The sequence below is a fragment of the Diceros bicornis genome, chromosome 22 (assembly GCF_020826845.1).
Source record: "Diceros bicornis minor isolate mBicDic1 chromosome 22, mDicBic1.mat.cur, whole genome shotgun sequence".
In the NCBI taxonomy this organism is placed as follows: Eukaryota; Metazoa; Chordata; class Mammalia; order Perissodactyla; family Rhinocerotidae; genus Diceros; species Diceros bicornis.
Window position 1 is genome coordinate 4,049,059 of NC_080761.1, and position 18,548 is coordinate 4,067,606.

Sequence of the window (18,548 nt, forward strand, 5' to 3'; positions counted from 1 at the left end):
TTTCTCAACATCCTCTCCAACACTTGTTATTTCCTGTCTTGTTAATTATAGCCATTCTGACGGGAGTGAGGTGATATCTCCTTGTAGTTTTGATTTGCATTTCCCTGATATTTAGTGATGTGGAACATCTTTTCATGTGCCTCTTGGCCATCTGTATATCTTCTTTGGAGAAATGTCTATTCATATCTTTTGCCCATTTTTTAATTGGGTTGTTAGTTATTTTGTTGTTGAGATGTATGAGTTCTTGATATATTTTGGATATTAATCCCTTATCAGACAAATGGTTTGCAAATATCTTCTCCCAGTTGTTAGGTTGTCTTTTGTTTTGTTAATGGTTTCCTTTGCTGTGCTTTTTAGTTTGATGTAGTCCCATTTGTTTATTTTTTCTATTGTTTCCCTTGCCTGGTCAGACATGGTACTTGAAAATATGCTGCTAAGACCGATGTCGAAGAGTGTACTACCAGTGTTTTCTTCTAGAAGTTTCATGGTTTCAGGTCTTACATTCAAGTCTTTAATCATTTTGAGTTAATTTTTGTGTATGGCCACAGAACTTTCATTCTTTTGCATGTGGCTGTCCAGTTTTCCCAACACCATTTATTGAAGAGACTTGCCTTTCTCCATTGTATGTTCTTGGCTCCCTTGTCAAAAATTAGCTGTCCGTACATGTGTGGGTTTATTTCTGGGCTCTTGATTCTGTTCCATTGATCTGTGTGTCTGTTTTTGTTCTACTACCATGCTGTTTTGGTTACTATAGCTTTATAGCATATTTTGAAATCAGGATGTGTGATACCTCTAGCTTTGTTCTTTTTTCTTAGGATTTCTTTGGCTATTCGGGGTCTTTTGTTGTTCCATATAAATTTTAGGATTCTTTGTTCTATTTCTGTGAAAAATGTTGCTGGAACTTTGGTAGGGATTGCATTGAATCTATAGATTGCTTTAGGAAGTATGGACATTTTAACTATGGTACATAATGTTTTATCACATTTTTAATGATATTAAATTGATCAATTCCACTTTGTAATTTTAAGGAGTCAGTTTGGTCCCTTCATTAAAAAGTTTCCCATCAGTCTTTCACCTAATGGTTTTAGCATCCATTGATGATCATTGTCTAGATCCATTATTTCATTACAAATTGCAAAATGGTGATTTTCTAACTATATCACCCGTCTGTGTGTATTGTCTAAACCTCAATAAATACAAACTTGCACCATTTCACACTGGAAAGGCAGTATAAAACCTTTATTTATAAGTGTTCATAGTAATAAATTAGTGGCCTGTCACCTTCAGTGGTGACCAATGAGAGTTGTTTTTTGTTTGTTTTTTACTATCATTACGAACTCATGAATTTTCATTGATTGATACAGATCCTTTATCAGGTATGTGTTTTGCAAGTATTTTCTCTCAGTCTGTTGCTTGTCTTTTTATTCACTTCACACTTTCTTTCAGAGCAGAAGTTTTACATTTTAATGAAGTTCCACTATCAATTTTTTCTTTCATGGATCATGCTTTTGGTGTTGTATCTAAAAACTCACTGCCAAGTCCAAGGTCACCTACATTTCCTCCTATGTTATTTTCCAGAAGTTTTATATTTGATGTTTTACATGATCCATTTTGAGTTAATTTTCGTGAAAGGTGTAAGGCCTGTGTCTGGATTCAGCTGTTTGCATGTGGATGTCCAGTTGTTTGAGCACTATTTGTTGAAAAGACTATCCTTTCTTCATTGAATTGCGTTTGCTCCTTTGTCAAAGATCAGTTGACTATATTTGTGTGGGTTTATTTCTGGGCTCTCTAGTCTGTTCCATTGATCTCTTTGTTTCATTTACTTTGTTTCAATTCATTGTGGAAATAATTCTTTTGATGCTCAAATTGTACCATCTCAGGCCAGTGGGAGCCCCTTTGAGTGGGCTCCTATATTCTGGGACCCCAGTAGTCTTTGATTACTTCCTTGCTTTCTGCAGCATGATGTCCCAGACTTATCTTGGACCTTTCCTGCTGTTTCTGCAAGGATCCCCTGGTTATTTCCAGTGTTTATTGAGGCCACAGTCTGGGTGCTGGATCTATTTTGAAGGAAGGGCTGATACGATATCCTGATGAATAGCATGTGGGGTGTGAGAGAAAGAATGGAGACAAAGATGACTTGGTGGTTTTTGGCCTGATGAAGTGGAAGAATGGGGTTGCCATTAATTGGGTCTATACCTAGGAGTAGGATTGCTGGGTCCTATGGCAATTCTGTGTTTACATTTGAGGAACCACCAAACTGTTTTCCAAAGTGGCTGCAACATTTTATATTCCCACCAGCAATGTATAAGGGTTATAATTTCTCTACATTCTTGCCAAATTTTATGTCTTTTTGATTATAGCTATTCTAGTGGTTGTGAGGCGGTGTCAATTCATTGTGGTTTTGATTTGCATTTCCCTGATGACTAATGATATTGAGCATCTGCTTATTGGCCACTTATATAGCTTCTTTTGCCTACTGTTTAATAGGGTTATCTTTTTATTATTGTTATGTCTTTTTCTTTTTGAGGAAGGTTGGCCCTGAGCTAACATCTGTTGCCAATCTTCCTCTTTTTTTCTTTCTCCCTAAAGCCCCAGTACATAGTTGTGTATCATAGTTGTAGAGTTGTAGCTCTTCTATATGGGACATCACCTCAGCATGGCTTGATGAGCGGTGAGTAGGTCCGTGCCCAGGATCCGAACCAGTAACCCTGGGCTGCTGAAACAGAACGTGTGAACTTAACTGCTGCGCCACCAGGCTGACCCCTGTGTCTTCTTTATATATTCTAGAAACAGGTCCCTTATTGTATATAAGATTGCAAAACTGTCTCCTATTCTGTGGTTTGTCTTTTTATTCTCTTAATGGCGTACTTTGAAGCACAAACCTTTTAAGTTTTTAAAAATTTAATTAATTAAGGTAAAATGTACATAACATAAAACTTAACATTTTAACTCTTTTTAAATGTATAGCTCAGTGACATTAAGTATATTCACAATATTGAGCAACCATCACTGCTATCTATTTCCAGAACCTTTTCCTCGTCCCAACAGAAACTCTGTACCCATTAAACAAAAACTCCCCATTCCTCCTTGCCCTCAGCCCCTGGTAACCTCTATTTTATTTCCGTCTGTACGAATTTGCCTATTCTAGATATTTCATACAAGTGAAATCATACAATATTTGACCTTTTATGTCTAGCTTATTGTATTAGCATAATATTTTCAAAATTCATCCATGTTGTAGCGTGTATCAGAATTTCATTCCTTTTTAAGGCTGAATAATATTCTATTGTATGTATATGTGATGTTTTGTTTATAAAAGTTTTACATTTTGATGAAGTCTAGTTTATCTGTTTTTTCTTTTGTTGTTTGTGCTTTTCATATTGTATCTCAGAAGACTTTGCCTAACCCAAGTCGTGAAGATTTACTCCTATGCTTTCTTCTTAGAGTTTTATAGTTTTAGCTCCTACCTTTAGGTCTTTGATACATCTTCAGATAATTTTTTATTCATGGTAGGATGTAGGGGTCCAAATTCATTCTTTTGCATGTGGATTTTCAGTTGTCCCAGCATCATTTGTTGAGAAGACTGTGTCTTCTCCATTGCATTATCTCGGCACCCTTGTTGAAAATGAATTGACCATAATTCTAAGGATTTATTTCTTGATTCTTAATCCTATTCCACTGATTATATGTCTATTCTTGAAACAGTACTAGATAGTACTGATTACTGTAGCTTTGTAGTAAGTTTTGAAATTGCGTCTACCAACTTTATTCTTCTCTTTTAAGATTGTTTTGGCTTTCTGGTTTCTTTGCATTTCCATATTAATTTTAGAATCCATTTCTGGGGGAAAAAAGCCAGCTGAGGTTTTGATAGGGATTGTGTTGAATCTACAGATCTATTTGAGGAGTATTAAGCCTTCTGATCCAGGAACGTGGAGTGCCTTTCTATTTATTTAGGTCTTCTTTAATTTCTTTGAACAGTATTTTGTAGTTTTAGTGTACAAGTCTTACACTTCTTTTGTGAAATTTATTCCTAAGAATTTTGTTCTTTTTTGTGCTATTGTAAATGAAATTGTTTTAATTTTCTTTTTGGATTACTCATTGCTAGTGTAAAATTGACTTTTATATTCATTTTGTTTTCTATGCACTTGCTTAACTCGTTAGTTCTAGTAATTTTTTAGTGGATTCCTTAGGATTTTCTATATATATTATCTGCAATTAGATTTCTTCCTTTCCAGACTGGATTTTTTTTTCGCCTAATTGTCCTGTCTGGAACATCAGGTGCCATATTGCGTGGATATAATAGTGAGAGCAAACATCCTGGTCTTATTCCTGATCTTAGGGGAACAGCGTTCAGCTTTTCCATTAAGTATATTAATTACACCTTACCTGCTTTTAAAAGTCATCATCTAAAAATGCTTTTTGAAGTTAATTGAAAATAATGACTTTAAAAAAAAATTTTTTTTGCTTGCTTTGAAAAAGGCAGTTCAAACCAGTCTCACAAGACATCTTTAAATGTGGATATAAAGTTCCTGAAATTCTTTCCGCACCTGCTCTCTGGTTAGTGTCATTGATAATGTCAAACCCCTGCTCAGGTCTGGTCAGGAGGAGCTGGCCACTCCTTCCTGGCTGAGGGTCTGACTTTCGTTCGCCAGGTCACTGTCTTCTCGGCCACATCTGGCAGCAGATGGAGGTGGGCTGTTCTAGCCCTGACAGTCTGTTGGCTGTGCACTGAGCTCTGTCTTGGAATCTCTGGATTTTGAGAGTGGATGAAAGGTTCTTAAGTATTTTTTAAGGCATTGAATGTAACCTCATTACATAAAGTTTTAGGGAAAAGTCATCCGTAATTCTATCTCCAACACACTGTTTTAAATATTCATTTTCAGTCTTTTTCCATATACAGACTATATCTTATTATAGTTGTAGACTCTACATAGTTTTGTATCCTCCTTGTTTTATTTAATATTCATTTTCCAATAATGATAAAGTTTTATATTATAGAATTATATGTATAATGTGTTTCCTCAAGTGGATTTATCTTGATTTATTTAATCATTGCCTGTTGTCTGATGTTTGGTTGTTTCTGATGTTTTTCCCAAAGACACTACTGCAATGAACACTTTTGCACATGTGGTTTTGTCTTTCCTTTGGATGATCACCTTTGGATAAGTTTCCCAACAAGAAATAATCGGGTCCAAGGTTAGGGCCATTTAATGACTATTGATACATAGTTCCAACTTGGTTTGCCAAAGGGTGTATTGGTTCACACTGCAAACTAGTTTTAGCACAATCTTTGTAGTAGTTGGATAGTATGATGTTTTAAATTGCTAATAGGTGAAAGCGGCAAGAAATTATTTAATCTCCATTTCTTTTTATTATTTAATGTGATTTGTTAGTGGTGTATGTGAGAGTTAAGGTTAATTCCTTATATTTAATTTGGAAAATCAGTGGGCTTATTTAAAAATATAAAACGTTAAAAAAATACTTGGTGTCTGATGTTATTATACTTGAATCTCTTCTCCTGACAGCTTGCCGATGTTCACCGTGCTCAGGAAGTTTACCATTCCACTTACTTTACTCCTGGAAACCATCATACTCGGGTGATTTTTGTTTTTCCTCTGTTCCTCTGGTGTCCTCTCCCCTTTCCCCTGCGTTATTTTTACCCGGCAAGTTCTCAGCGTCTAGTTGTCTTTCCAAATAGTTGATTCGAATTGCTAGTAGCAATAAGTTAAAGGACTAATGTTTATTCACTTAAAAGCAGTCTCCTGTTTCCATGATTCCCTAAAAACTTAATAAGTGGTTTTTTAATTATAATTCTACATTAGACAAATAATATATATCTGTGATAGAAATTTATAAGAAAACAACAACCCCAAAACAGATGTAAACCTGTTTCCTGAGCCAGATGTAATATGCACTATTTGGAATACAGAGGAAGAATTGTCCACACAGACGTATAAGATAGGAATGCAGAAAACCAGGGAAATCCATTGTAATGTGATGATTATAATGTAACATCTGAATAAATTAATTTTTATAATGTTGGTTTAAAAATTTCTCATAAGGATACTTAGACTGACATACAAAAAGACGATTCTTGATTTTGTTGTGAAGATTATTTAGCAGTGAAATTTGGATGATGGCCCAATGTTTTAAGTCCTACTATTGAATTTTATCTTAATCCTTACATGCTTGATAAAGGTACATACCACCCAGATCTACCAGCAGGAACTCTTTTGCATTTCGTCCCAGTGTCTCTGTAGTGAGAACAGAGAAATAAGTTTATAATTAGATGAAGTCAATTGCTTAAAAAATAAAGTAAATTTCGTTTGACTTACTAATCCACTTACAGAGACTTTTAGTGCTTTCTGTACGTAAAGCATTGTCCATTAGATTTTAGCTATAAAACTGTTAACAACGTCTATATTTAGTTTGTTTTAAAAATATAATCCGTGTATTTTTTTCTCTTTTCCTCCTTTCCTTATTTGTCCATCCATCCGTTTGTTTATTACAGGAAACAATATTCCGTGAACGTCATTGTCAGTGTCTTTGCCATCATTCTCGGTGCTTTCATAGCAGCTGGGTAAGACTTTGGACTGTGTCTGCTCAGTGACTCCTTTGTGTCTTTGACAGTAGGCCCAGCCCTGTCCTCGGGTTTCATTTTCCATCTGGCTGCAGTTGAATTGAGCGGCCAAGAGACAAATCTGTTGATGTTAGTTGAATCCTCATGTATTCCTGTGAAAGTCAAACTGGGTTCCAAGTTGGCCAGAACATTTCTGAGAATATGTTTAGAGCATTGCAAGATATTAATACAGCTTTTCTTCATAAGAAGGAGTGAACTGTTTACTTTCATTACTAAATGTTTGCTTCAATATAACAAATTTACTTGAAAAGTTCTTAGGCATTTGATCAAGAAGAATAGCAGATTTATAAAGCCCTTGTATGCTGTTTTATCATCCTGTGATGCCCTAGCAGTCATTATTTCCAAGGGTGGAACGCTCTCCTTAAATGTGTTTGTATGTTTGGTACCTGAGCCGATACCGGCGCATGACTGCTGTCTTATCCATCCATATGCGAGACCAGGAATGAAGACTCCAAGTTTGCTTTTGAAAGCAGGCACTCAGACTCCTGTCTTTTATGCAAGGCGGTTAGGGCATGCATGCAGTTACATCCCCCGGGTCCACAGCTTAGCCCTCGCCCTTGTCAGCTGTGTCTCAGCCTCTCTGTGCCTCCGTTTCCTCATCAATAACGTAAAGATGGTAATAGAAAAGAAAAACCTACTTGAAAGATGGGAAGGAAGAAAAGGTTGGAGGAATTTCGGTTAAGCTGGTTTCCTTAACTCATTTAGAAACAAGAGTTCTGGATCATTAATTAAATTAAATAAGGGTGTGGGCCGCAGAGCCGCTGTCTGGATCTTCGTCTAGTCTCCTCTCTCACTAGCTCATAACCAGGGACAAGCTGTCAACCTCCCTGTGCCCCAGTTATTTCAGCTGTAAAGTGGACATGATTCCAGAACAGCATCCACTTAGTCGGGTCATTGTGAGAATTAAATGAGATAATGGTAAACTAGGCTGGTTCGAGGCCAAGTTCAGCAGAAGCACATTGAGTGTTCACTGTGTGCCGGGCATGGCTCAGGTGCTGGGGAATCCAGCAGTGAACAAAACAGACAAGAATCCTTGTCTTCATAGAGCTTGCGTTCTAGTTGGTGGAGAGAGTAAGCAAAAGAAATAAATTGAAAAATATAGCATGCCAGATGGTGACAGATATTAGCAAAAATAGTGCTGTTTCTTATTATTATACATGTGTCTAGTCCCGGGCCTGGACCGAGGTTTGTTGTGTACGTTTTCATCTGTGGCCTCCTCTTCCCCAGTCTGCTGTGGCTGAGTGCAGCCCCTGCAGGCTGGCCCCCGCGGTGTCCCCTCGGCTCCATCCTCTGGTGTGGGGCTACTGCACATGTTAAGAGGCAGCACTTAGAGCCTGTTTTAGTAATGAAGACTTTGTTCAAGTGAAATTATATGAGTAAAGTAGCTAAAAAAGGGAAGTGCTCTGTTGAAGGTGCCTTCCTCCCGCACGCTCTGCATTTCCCCTGGGCAGCCTCTCTCTTCCAGGTTTCTTAGCGCTCAATTTAGAAACCACTGACTTAGAGCCAGTTGAAGAGTTTTACAAAAAATGGTATATGAAAATGTCTGTAAGTCTTTGGTGAGGAATGGCCCTTCAGATGCTGGGTTTATGGAGGCACTTTTCCAGAACCAGTCCATAGAAATTCAGCTCATATTTAACATACATAATAGTCAAATGAGCTGAAAGGGTAAATAGTGTTTCTCAAAGCATCTAACTTTTACCCAAGAGCCAGCTTGGAATGGTAATTCTCGACTTTCTCTTCCTCGGGACCCACAGATTGGAACCATCCTGGTGGGTAATAAGTACAGTTCTTAGCTGCAGCCCAGCTGTGATCCCACCCTCCTCTCCTCTCACTCAGATTAACTCATCCAAATGCAAGTATCTGTAGAACGGACTCAGTTGGATGAGCCAGTTTATGCTGCTGTAACAAATAGCCCCCACGTCTCGGAGGTTTCACCTACCACTTATATCCTGCTCACACTGCACATACAAACCAACACTGGTTAGTGCTGGGGGAGTGCTCTGCTCATTGTAGCTACTCGGCCCCAGGCTGATGGAACCCCCGCCTCAGAGGGGACTTGCATCGCATCCGCGTGGGAAGAGGGCGTGTGGGGAGTCGTGCACTGGCTCCTCAGGCTTTTGCCCAGAAGTGACATGTGTTACTTCCTCTTACGTTTTATTTGCCAAAGCAAGTTACACATCCAGAGAAAGTTGAAGTAGAACGTCTGTGAACAGCCCTGAATGACAACCACAAGGCTTAACCACGAATCTGCTCTCACTTATAAAACAAGTAAATTCCTCCCAAACATCTGTGCTTTCACTACTGGCCTACACAAATGATCTTGGGAGCTCCTGGCCCTGAGCAGGAGACCTGAGAACTCTGGGAGCCCTGCAGGCTCTCTGCGGAAGTGAGCAGTAGCTGCTCTCCATTCCCCTAGGAGCCTGGCTTTTTCTGCTCATTCGGCTCTTTGGCATTTTGGGGAATGGCAGACTTCTTCACACTGAGCCAAATGTGGGTAGGCAAGAGATTTGGAAAACCTTTTTTTTGAGAGATTCTATTTTTGTGATTGAGCCAGGGACTTCTGATTTACGATGATCTAAAATTAATTTACATTCTCACAAATCTGTTTGTAGATAATGCCAGTGGAAGCCTCAAGCAAAATCTGGTTTAATTTGCATTCAGATTTTGATGCAGTTTTTGCCTATTTCATTCTCTTTGGTTAGAAATAATCTTATTTTGATATTGAAGGGGTCAAAATATGCCACGTTGGCATAAGCATTATTTTGAGCTGAAGGCAATTGTGACTTAACAGATATGGGAAGAGTTTTCTGCCCCCCTGCTTTCCTACCTAGAGGCAGACCATAAATTTTCCTTTGTGAAGGTGTCCCCCTCTCCTGCACTGGAATAGGAAAGCAGTTTTTGTCACTGGAGACAGAGTCAGCACCGAGCTGATTCTGCATAAACAAACTTACTAAAGTAACCCTTATCTTTCATTAGTTTCTCTCATATATTTCCTAGTCCTTTCCCATAATTTATTTGTTCCTCAAAACCCAAATCTCTTCTTTGTTAAAATGGTATATAAGCCCCAGAGTCTAACCGCTTCTTTGAGTTTCACTTCTTTTCTATGAAGTCCTGTGCATGTAAAATATGTAATATGATTTGTATTTCTTTTTTCTCGGTAATCTGTCTATTGTCAGTTAAATTTGCAGGCCCCCATTGACTGAACCTAAGAGGGTGGAGGAAACATTCCTGACAGTATATATTTGTGAGTTACGACGTGGGTCTAATACTGTCTGCAAGGTCAGGTGCAGGTGGAAGAATCCCGTCACGGCCCAGCTGTTGTTCTCTCTTCTCCCTATGCCTTATCCCCCTAAACATTTTTATACTAGTGTTATGTATGTAAAATACAAAGTGAAAGGAAGAATTTTCAAAAGAATGGAAAGAAGGGAGCCTAAGAGGAATGGCAGAGAAGGAATGGATCCCTGCCTCGCCTTTTTGATGGACAGGGTAGTGGGGGTGCTGGCGGATGATGTGACTCTTGGGGACCAGGTGGAGGTGTCAGTTCTTCATTTTCCCCTAGTGCCCTCACTGCCCAGCTGTCCCCACAGGGCTGTACCCTGGGGAGGCCCTGTAGACTACAATAAGCAAAGCCGCTGTGTGGGTTAGACAAATCCCTGCCCTTAGAAATCAGCTCCCCAATTATTATTCTGATTTATCAGTTAGCAAAAGAAAAGGCTTTGCAGTAAATGAAGATGGTTAATGTCCCTTTGGTTTTAAGCCATTTAGGATTAAGTTGAAGCTACTTGGTTTTGTTTTTGTCTGGAGGCAAAGCAGAGGAGTTACCCATTCTCCACCACAGAGCAGGAAATATGCCAGAGAAAAGGTAGTTACTGGCGTCACAATGGATTTGATTAGGGAAAGAGAAACAGGCCAAGTTGTGAGTTTCTGAATAATCCTCTTCCTCTTGTGTTCTCCCTCCCAGGTCTGACCTTGCTTTTAACTTGGAAGGCTATATTTTTGTCTTCCTGAATGACATCTTCACAGCAGCGAGCGGAGTTTACACCAAACAGAAAATGGAGCCACAGGTGCCGGGTCTTCAGTCCCGGGGCTTTTAGGCTTTGTCCTCTGGCCCCTGAAATTAGATGAAAAATAAGATGAATTTGTAAAGTTGGCATGTAATTTAATTTATACAATATAATTTACAAGTTACTAATTTCTTTTGATTATCTTGTCTGAATAGGTTCTTGTTACTCCTCGTCTTGCGTGAAAATTTTGGGTGAAAATTAGGTAGGAAAGGAAAAGATGCCACTATTTTAGATGCAAAATCAGAATATATAAGAAGGGGATTATTTTGAAAAGCAAATTAAAATTAAAACAAGTTTATTACAATCATCATCAATGACCAAGGTGAAGTCAGGGGTATTCTAAGAACAGCTCTGGTTTGGGAATCTGGAGACGTGGGTGACAGACACAGGTTTTGCTACTTGTCATTATGACGTTGAACCTGAACTTCTACAGACCTCAGTTTTCTCACCTGTGGGATGAGGTGACTGGAAGGGATCATCTGGAAGGTTGGGATTGTGAGGGGCTCGTGGGCACAGGAACCCCTCCTCTGTGTGGCTGCCTCCGTGTGTAGAGGCCCAGCCCCTCCTCCCCCCAGCCCCCAGCTGTTCCGTAAGCTCCGGAGGATGAGCCAGACATATGTCTCTTTGTCTCAAGTTCTTTGTGTTGAGTGAGGGAGTTCGCCTTGACGGGCAGGCTTACTTCTCTGACTTGTTTTTCATCGGCACTGTTTTTCTCTGCATGGCGGCAGTTTAAGAAAAACAGGTTTGTTGCCTTTTGAGAATCATGTATGTCACCTTTTATGGGAAGTGGCGGAGCCACTTGATAAATAAATGGCAAGCAATGGGATATATTGGAGCACATGAGGAAGCCATTTGGGGTGAAACTAATTCGGCCTGAATTTGTTTTTCCAAAAGGGCCTGTCGCCTGCATTGTGTGTCTGCTTTCCCATGTCCCAAAGAGAAGAGTAAATGCCCTGAAGATAAGGATGCAACTTCCCCCACATTGGCATTACCTTAAGGATAAGCATTTTTCCCTAGGCTAGGATTTGACTGCTGCACTCCTCCTGTGACCACCCAGCTCCAGACAACAGACCTGACACCAGCCAAGCCCATCTAGACAGCAGACTTGCTCTCCGCTGTGTCCATCAATAGCTATTCTGGCAGGGCAACCTGGCAGGGCGATCTTGTGGCTATTGTGAAAGGGACATTGCAGTGCTGTGTGATACATACTCTTTGATGGTATATAACTGCTCTGCACACCCCACTTCTTCAGTGCCCTTCCTTCCTTAGGGAAGGAAGTCCCTGGGCCATGGTCCTCAAAAGTTGGCTCATAATAAACTCACCCCAATTTTGTTTTATAGATTGATTATGGATCATTTACATCAACACACTTTAATGAAAAGTCGTTTATGAGAGATTGGGAAACAAGATAGCTGGTGTTTTAACCCTGCTTTTCTTTCACAGAGAGCAGATGTTTTTAAGGAGTTCTGTTTGTACTAACATTTTTAATGTTCTTTATTTTGTTCCTGATTTCCCATTTTGAATAGCATGCTTTAAAAAAAAACAACATTGAGAATGTTAGATATGGGCCTCGGAGGCCATCCGTCTCCATCCTTTTTATCTGTTGTTTTTGTGTAAAATAATTTATTCTGAAATCACAGTATACTTGAAATGAAGCATCTTATGTCAGACATTTGCTGAAAATATTTCAACACGGAGTTGATCAGAATGCGTATTCTAACTCTGCATAAATACTTAGTGGTATAAATGGCTCTAGGGAATCTGATGCTTCATACGTCTAAACGTGAGTAGAGTTTTCTTTGTTTTCACAGGAGCTGGGGAAGTACGGAGTGCTTTTCTGCAATGCCTGCTTCATGATCGTCCCAACTCTTATCCTCAGCGTCTCCACGGGAGACCTGCGGTAGGTGAGCTTATCCAGGCAGTACGTTCCTGCCTAGCAGTCTTTGAAGATTTTCATATTTAACCTTTGGTACTCGTGGAAATAAACGTAGAGACAGGAGGGTATGTGGAAGCAAGATGCTTGCTATCCCGGCAGCACCTTTGGCCCTGTCCTCGTGTGCGTTTGTCCTCAGACATGTCGTCCTCGCAGGAAGGAGGCAGGAGCTCTGCCCTTGGAGCTCCTTGGAAACAACAACAGAAAACATTAAAAAAATTTAAAAATTGAGTCTTACTATCCCCCTTTGCTGATGTAGGGATCCTGGGAAAACTAATTGACTTAGAAGGGGATTTTGATAGTTTTAAAAATGGATTGATTTATTTATTACCTTTTTTTTTTTTAATTTATTACCTTTTTTATGGATGTTTTGAAACATACGCAAAGTAGAGAGAATAATTTAATGACGCTCGTGTAGCCATCACCTAGCTTCAGCGCTTTTGGGCATTTCACCATTCTTAGTTCTTCTCTCCCCATCCACTCTCACTATTTTTCTCACTGGAGTATTTTAAAGCAAACGCCAGACATCAAGGCATTTTGCCTCTAAATATTCCAGGATCTACATTTGAATTTTGAGAAGGTAGTATTATTTTGGTATTTGCCCTGCTCACCTTACCTGCTGCACACTCATGAGAGACAAAGAAAATGGTAAATAAGTAGAGAGATAGGAGGTCCGGGGGAGCAGAGGCCATCCTCCTGGGAGGAGTCGGTGTTCACTGATCACGGCCACAGTGGCCCACCTGGAGGTGTGCCGGCCCCTGCAAGCCTGCTTCTTCAGAAGAGTTGCCAGCCACACTACTTGGAAGATTTTTGCCTGGAGAGGGAGATATTTAAGTTCATGTGAGAAACTGGGTGAGCTGGGCAAAATCCTGGTCCAGCGTGGCCTCCTGCCATAGAACCATCCCCCAGCTGACCCCGGGGTGGGGCTGAGAGAGGGCCTGTGCAGAGCCTCACCCGCCGCATGCCAGTATTTCTGCATTTCACGGTCAGCATGGTGGTGTGGTGCATGCTGGTTGAGAGTCCATCCCATTTGTAGCCTTTCGGGGTTTGGATGACCTTAGAAGGCTGTGGGATCCTGTGGACTCCTGGGGTGGATGTCAGGGTTTATTGTTCTTTTTCAAAACTGTACTTTCTCTTTTGTACAATTCCTTTCCAAAAGGTGGAGCAGCAGAAGGGCTTAGCGGTAACGTCCCTGGAGGTAAACAGCCATATCCACGTGTTTGTAAGGAAAACCTCCAGGAAATGCCGGTTTTGATAAAGAGCTCTCGTGTGTGAACCTGGGCCCCACTGTTAATTCACTACTGGAAGGTAGTGCAGGCACCCCACAGCTCTCTAGTACTAATGAACAGCATATCTGAAAACACAATATTTATTTTTCAGCTACCATCAATTGATTTGAAACCATTTCAGTGTCAGTGACATTCCAGGAACAAAGTGAAATTATGAACCTTCAATGAGGTGGTCCCAGTGGCTAGTCTCATTGTCATAGAAATGTGGGGGTTTTTTTGAAATCACTGGAGTTCATCAGTTCTGAAATTCTGGTGCTATATAGCTGTTTCAGGTATATATGTATTTCTAGAAATAGAAATCTAGAAACTCCTAAGAACTCTTAGAACACCTGATTGGAACTAAAAGCATATTTTTCCATAGGAACAATTTTATGAATGGCATGATGACCAGAAACTGAATTTTAGGTAACTTATGAGTAAAATAGACTAGATGCATCATGTTAATAATTTATAACATTGTTTCATAGGAATATGTGTTCCCACATCCAAATCATTGACTTATAAACTTATAGCATGGTGCTGTCAGAAGTTGCTGCCTGCCTGTAATGGTTAAAACACAGAATTATTATACTTTCTCATGTGATAGTAAAAATAGGAATAGCTCATATGTATTGAGGACTGTTCTATCAGACATCATTCGAAGCATTGTACTCGACCTGTCTCATCCCATTCCCATAGCACCCTCCGAGGAGGAGGCACTGTTGTGATCCCTGTGTTACTGCAGGAACGGGGGGGCCCCGAGTTTCAGTGACTCCCAGGATGGCAGGCCAGTCGGACTCTGGAAACACATCCTCCGCTATAATCTTCAATCATGTTATTTGTATATGCAAAGTGTTTGTTTCTTTCCTTCACATATGAAAAGCCATATACTAGGTTATGGCTACCTAGTACGTATATCTTAGAAAGTACAAAAGGCCTGGCATATACTTTGATTTATTAAATTCTGGTGTTCTAGGAGAATATTATGCTCCTAATTGGGCTGGTGGTGCTGGAATATCTCAATTTTTACCCTAACTTATTCCCTTTGACCAGACTCCTATGATTTCAAACAGAAGTTCCTATATGTACCTTAGAGCCCCAGCTGTGATTACTGTCACTGAAATTCTAGATGGATCAGAGCTAAATATATAGATTTATTTAAAAATCTGTAGGAAAAACTATAATTAGAAAAAATAGAATATATTTATAACTGTAAGGAATGCTATCTATAAAATGACAAAATACAAAAGTCATAAAGTTAAAAATTTTAATTTAAAACTATTGTATGATAAGAAATGCCAAAAGATATGGGATACTTACTATAATCAGTAATGAAAAGAAACTGTAGAAAAAATGGTGATATTTTTCACAGCTAACATTGATCTGCTCTGTGTTCCTTGAATCAGGACGAACTTCTTCATTTGGTCACTTAGTTAACTATGGCTGAGTCCATTTTAGATTGTGAACCAAATGCAATAAGGAAGCGAATTTATGTAGTTAGGTGTGTTAGTCTGCGATATAAAATTGCATTTTATTTGCCAGGTTTGGTTTGATTGTACCGAAAGCTGTTTGATGAATTACAGTAAAATGTTAATTCTCTTGTTGATGGAAGGAGTACGTTGATGAGTCATTTTTCCTGGCTGACTGGAGAGGGTCAGACGATTGTGTGTGACTCATGGCTCTGGGGTCACGCCTAAACCTTGGACTTACACAGTCAGTAGATCTGGTAACAGCACCTGGATTCTGATTAACAAAGTCAGCGATGCCAGCAGCTCTTGTTAACAGATTAGGCTCCCGGGAAATACTCAGTGGGTGAACTTTCTTTTGTCATTTGAATCACTGCAGTCGGTTCAACGTATATTTAGTGTATCACAGTTGATGAATAGGGACAGATAATGGGACTTTTTTTTGATTAAAAAAATCCATAAATGCAAAATGAAAAAGATTCACACCCCAACATACTTTTACAGCACTAGGAAGTCCCAAGGAAGAAGTACTTTATTGTTATTCATCTTTAATTATTTTCTGTGTTTTAAACTAAATGTCATGCCACATTATTTTTAAAAATGCCACCAGCACAGCCTCATCATTATTAAAGAAACAAAATAAAACTGAAATCTGTCAAAATTTAGTTGGCAAAGAATCCAAATACTTCTATGAAAATTACTAAATAGCCCTCAGTGGTTTATGTGGTTATCAGGATATATATATATAGCTTTTATTTACTGTTTACGTAAATACTTCCAGCTCTTTGAGTAAATAAATGTTTTTCTACCCTTGGTTTGAAGTTTGGGGCATATGGTTTTCTCTTGTTCCCAATTTTATTTTAATTTCAGACACAGAGTGTTTTCCGTAGTCGTTGCTTGGTTTGAGGCTTGCCGGTAAGACAGATTTATATTTATTTATTTATTTTTCTTTTATAAGTAAGCATTAAAAAAAAAGCTTTATAATGGAAACTTTCAAACCTAATACAGGAGAGAGAAGACTATAACAAACCCTGTGTCCCCATCAGCGAGTTTCAGCAATATCACCGTTTAGTGTGTATCTTTTTGATGAGAGGTAGACAGAGTATTACTGATGAAACAATGACGGTGGAGTGTGACAAGAGAAGTGCATTCCCTTTTAATTGGTTTAAAAATTTTGAATTATAAACTTAAAAAGATTTCAATAGTTTTAAATCTATAGTTACTAAAACGTGGCTAACAGTATTGCTTAATAGAAAGTGAATAGAACTTATATTTAATCATGTTATTCAGCATATACTTATGTATAGCCTTGAGTCTCCTTAAAATCGTCTTTGGATGTAGGCAAGGCATAAATCATGAATAAAATACTCCTTTTGATTGTTACCTGTCATTTCAAGAGGGTTCATTTTATTTTCTCGCTAGGGACTAAGTTCCTGGAGAGCAGAAACTGAGTCTTAAACTTCTCTGTCTCCCAGCTCCTCCACCCCAATTACCTGATTGCTTTGTAAGTAGCAAAAAATAGTTTATTTCTTCATGTTACTTCCTGAGCATTTGCAAATTCTTGAAAACAGTTTATGAATTTAGAGTTTTCTTAGTCTTACCAACATTATTTTACTATTTATTTATTTATTTACTTTTTGAGGAAGAGTGGCCCTACGCTAACATCTGTTGCCAATCTTCCTCTTTTTCTTCTTTCTCTCCAAAGCCCCAGTAAATGGTTATGTATCGTGGTTGTAGAGTTGTAGCTCTTCTATATGGGACGCCGCCTCAGCATGGCTTGATGAGCGGTCAGTAGGTCTGCACCCAGGATCCGAACTGGTGAACCCCGGGCCGCCACTGAAGCAGGACGTGCGAACTTAATCACTATGCCACTGGGCCAGCCCCTATTAATTTTATAATAAACTTTCTTCTAAGATTACTTTTAAAAAGTAAACGCAACCCTGATTTTGTGACTACAAATTAGTAAAAATTTTTAATGATAGCCACAGCAACAATAGCTATCATTTGGTACTTGTCACCTGCAAGGTTCTAAACAACTTCATTGAATCCTCACTTCGACCTTTTCAGGACGTTTTTAAATATAATCTCTGTTTTGTAAAATGAACCTGAGGTTCAGGGAGGAAAAGTAATTTGCCCAACGTCACACAACTGGTATTACCTAGGATTTTTTAAATTGTATTTTCTGTTGGGGGAAGTGGTTCCTGTATTAAAACGTACAATTTGTTAAAACCAAGAGATTTAAACTGCAATATTATTAATCTAACCATTAGTTTTCTTTCTTTTTGATAATAGGCTACTAAATTCAACCAATGGAAGAATGTTCTGTTTATCATACAATTTCTTCTTTCCTGTTTTTTGGGGTAAGAAACTATAGATAAATACAAGCTTTGGCCTATGGTATCTCTTAACAAGTCAAAGAAAAATATACATTCTGTCTGCTCTGTCAAAATCTCCTTGTCTGTGCTTCTCCAACTTTCTCTAGAAAGTACCCCTGCAGCAGAGGAGTGGACAGGGACCCGGGACACCTGAGAACGCAGCCCGAGAGACCAGGAGCAAGCACCAAGCAAAGTCATGCTGATGCCACATTTTCCTCTAGAATATGGGGTTGTCTATTGATTTCTGAAAGTTAGTCTGAAATGAAGTCAGCTGACATATCAAGTTCAGTACTGTGTTTGTTGTCTTTGTCACAGTGTCCCAAGTTTTCCACGATCCCCACCTCACATAAATATGTGGAAATGACAGCCCTTTTCTGTGGTGCTGTACCTGCTGTATTCAGGGAAATTTCTGAAGAGAGATGTCCAGGGCACTAAAATTGTGTTGTAAAACAATTTTAGGCTTTTGTTCTTAAAATTTTCCTTAAGTATATCTTCCTGTTGAGGGGCCATGTAGCTTGTGTCTTTTGTTACCTTCCTAAAACTTGAAAATTCCTTTCCATGAATAGATAATACATACAGCTAGTAAATAATCCGAAAGCTGCCAAAGAATGCACAGGGAGCGCAGCTGCCCTCCGTGCTCCCCTGCCCTGCCCACTGCAGACTTCCTCCCCAGGGCCACCCCCGTCGGGAGCCTGGAGTCTCTCGCCTGAGCTGGGCTCCCTGTGCACACGGCACCCTTGTCTTATCCCAGATGAAAAGGTCTTTGAATGACTGTCTCAGGGAATTACTTATCAAAAGATTT

The 18,548-nt window shown here is 39.2% G+C and overlaps 1 protein-coding gene across 1 annotated transcript in view; it reads left to right on the plus strand.

The window, feature by feature from the left end:
- Window positions 1–18,548, plus strand: part of SLC35D2 (solute carrier family 35 member D2) — a 49,711-nt gene that overhangs the window by 21,497 nt on the left and 9,666 nt on the right. The window contains 3 exon segments of the mRNA XM_058565362.1: window positions 10,602–10,704; window positions 12,516–12,604; window positions 17,664–17,731. Of these exon segments, the coding sequence (XP_058421345.1) occupies window positions 10,602–10,704; window positions 12,516–12,604; window positions 17,664–17,731 (260 nt within the window).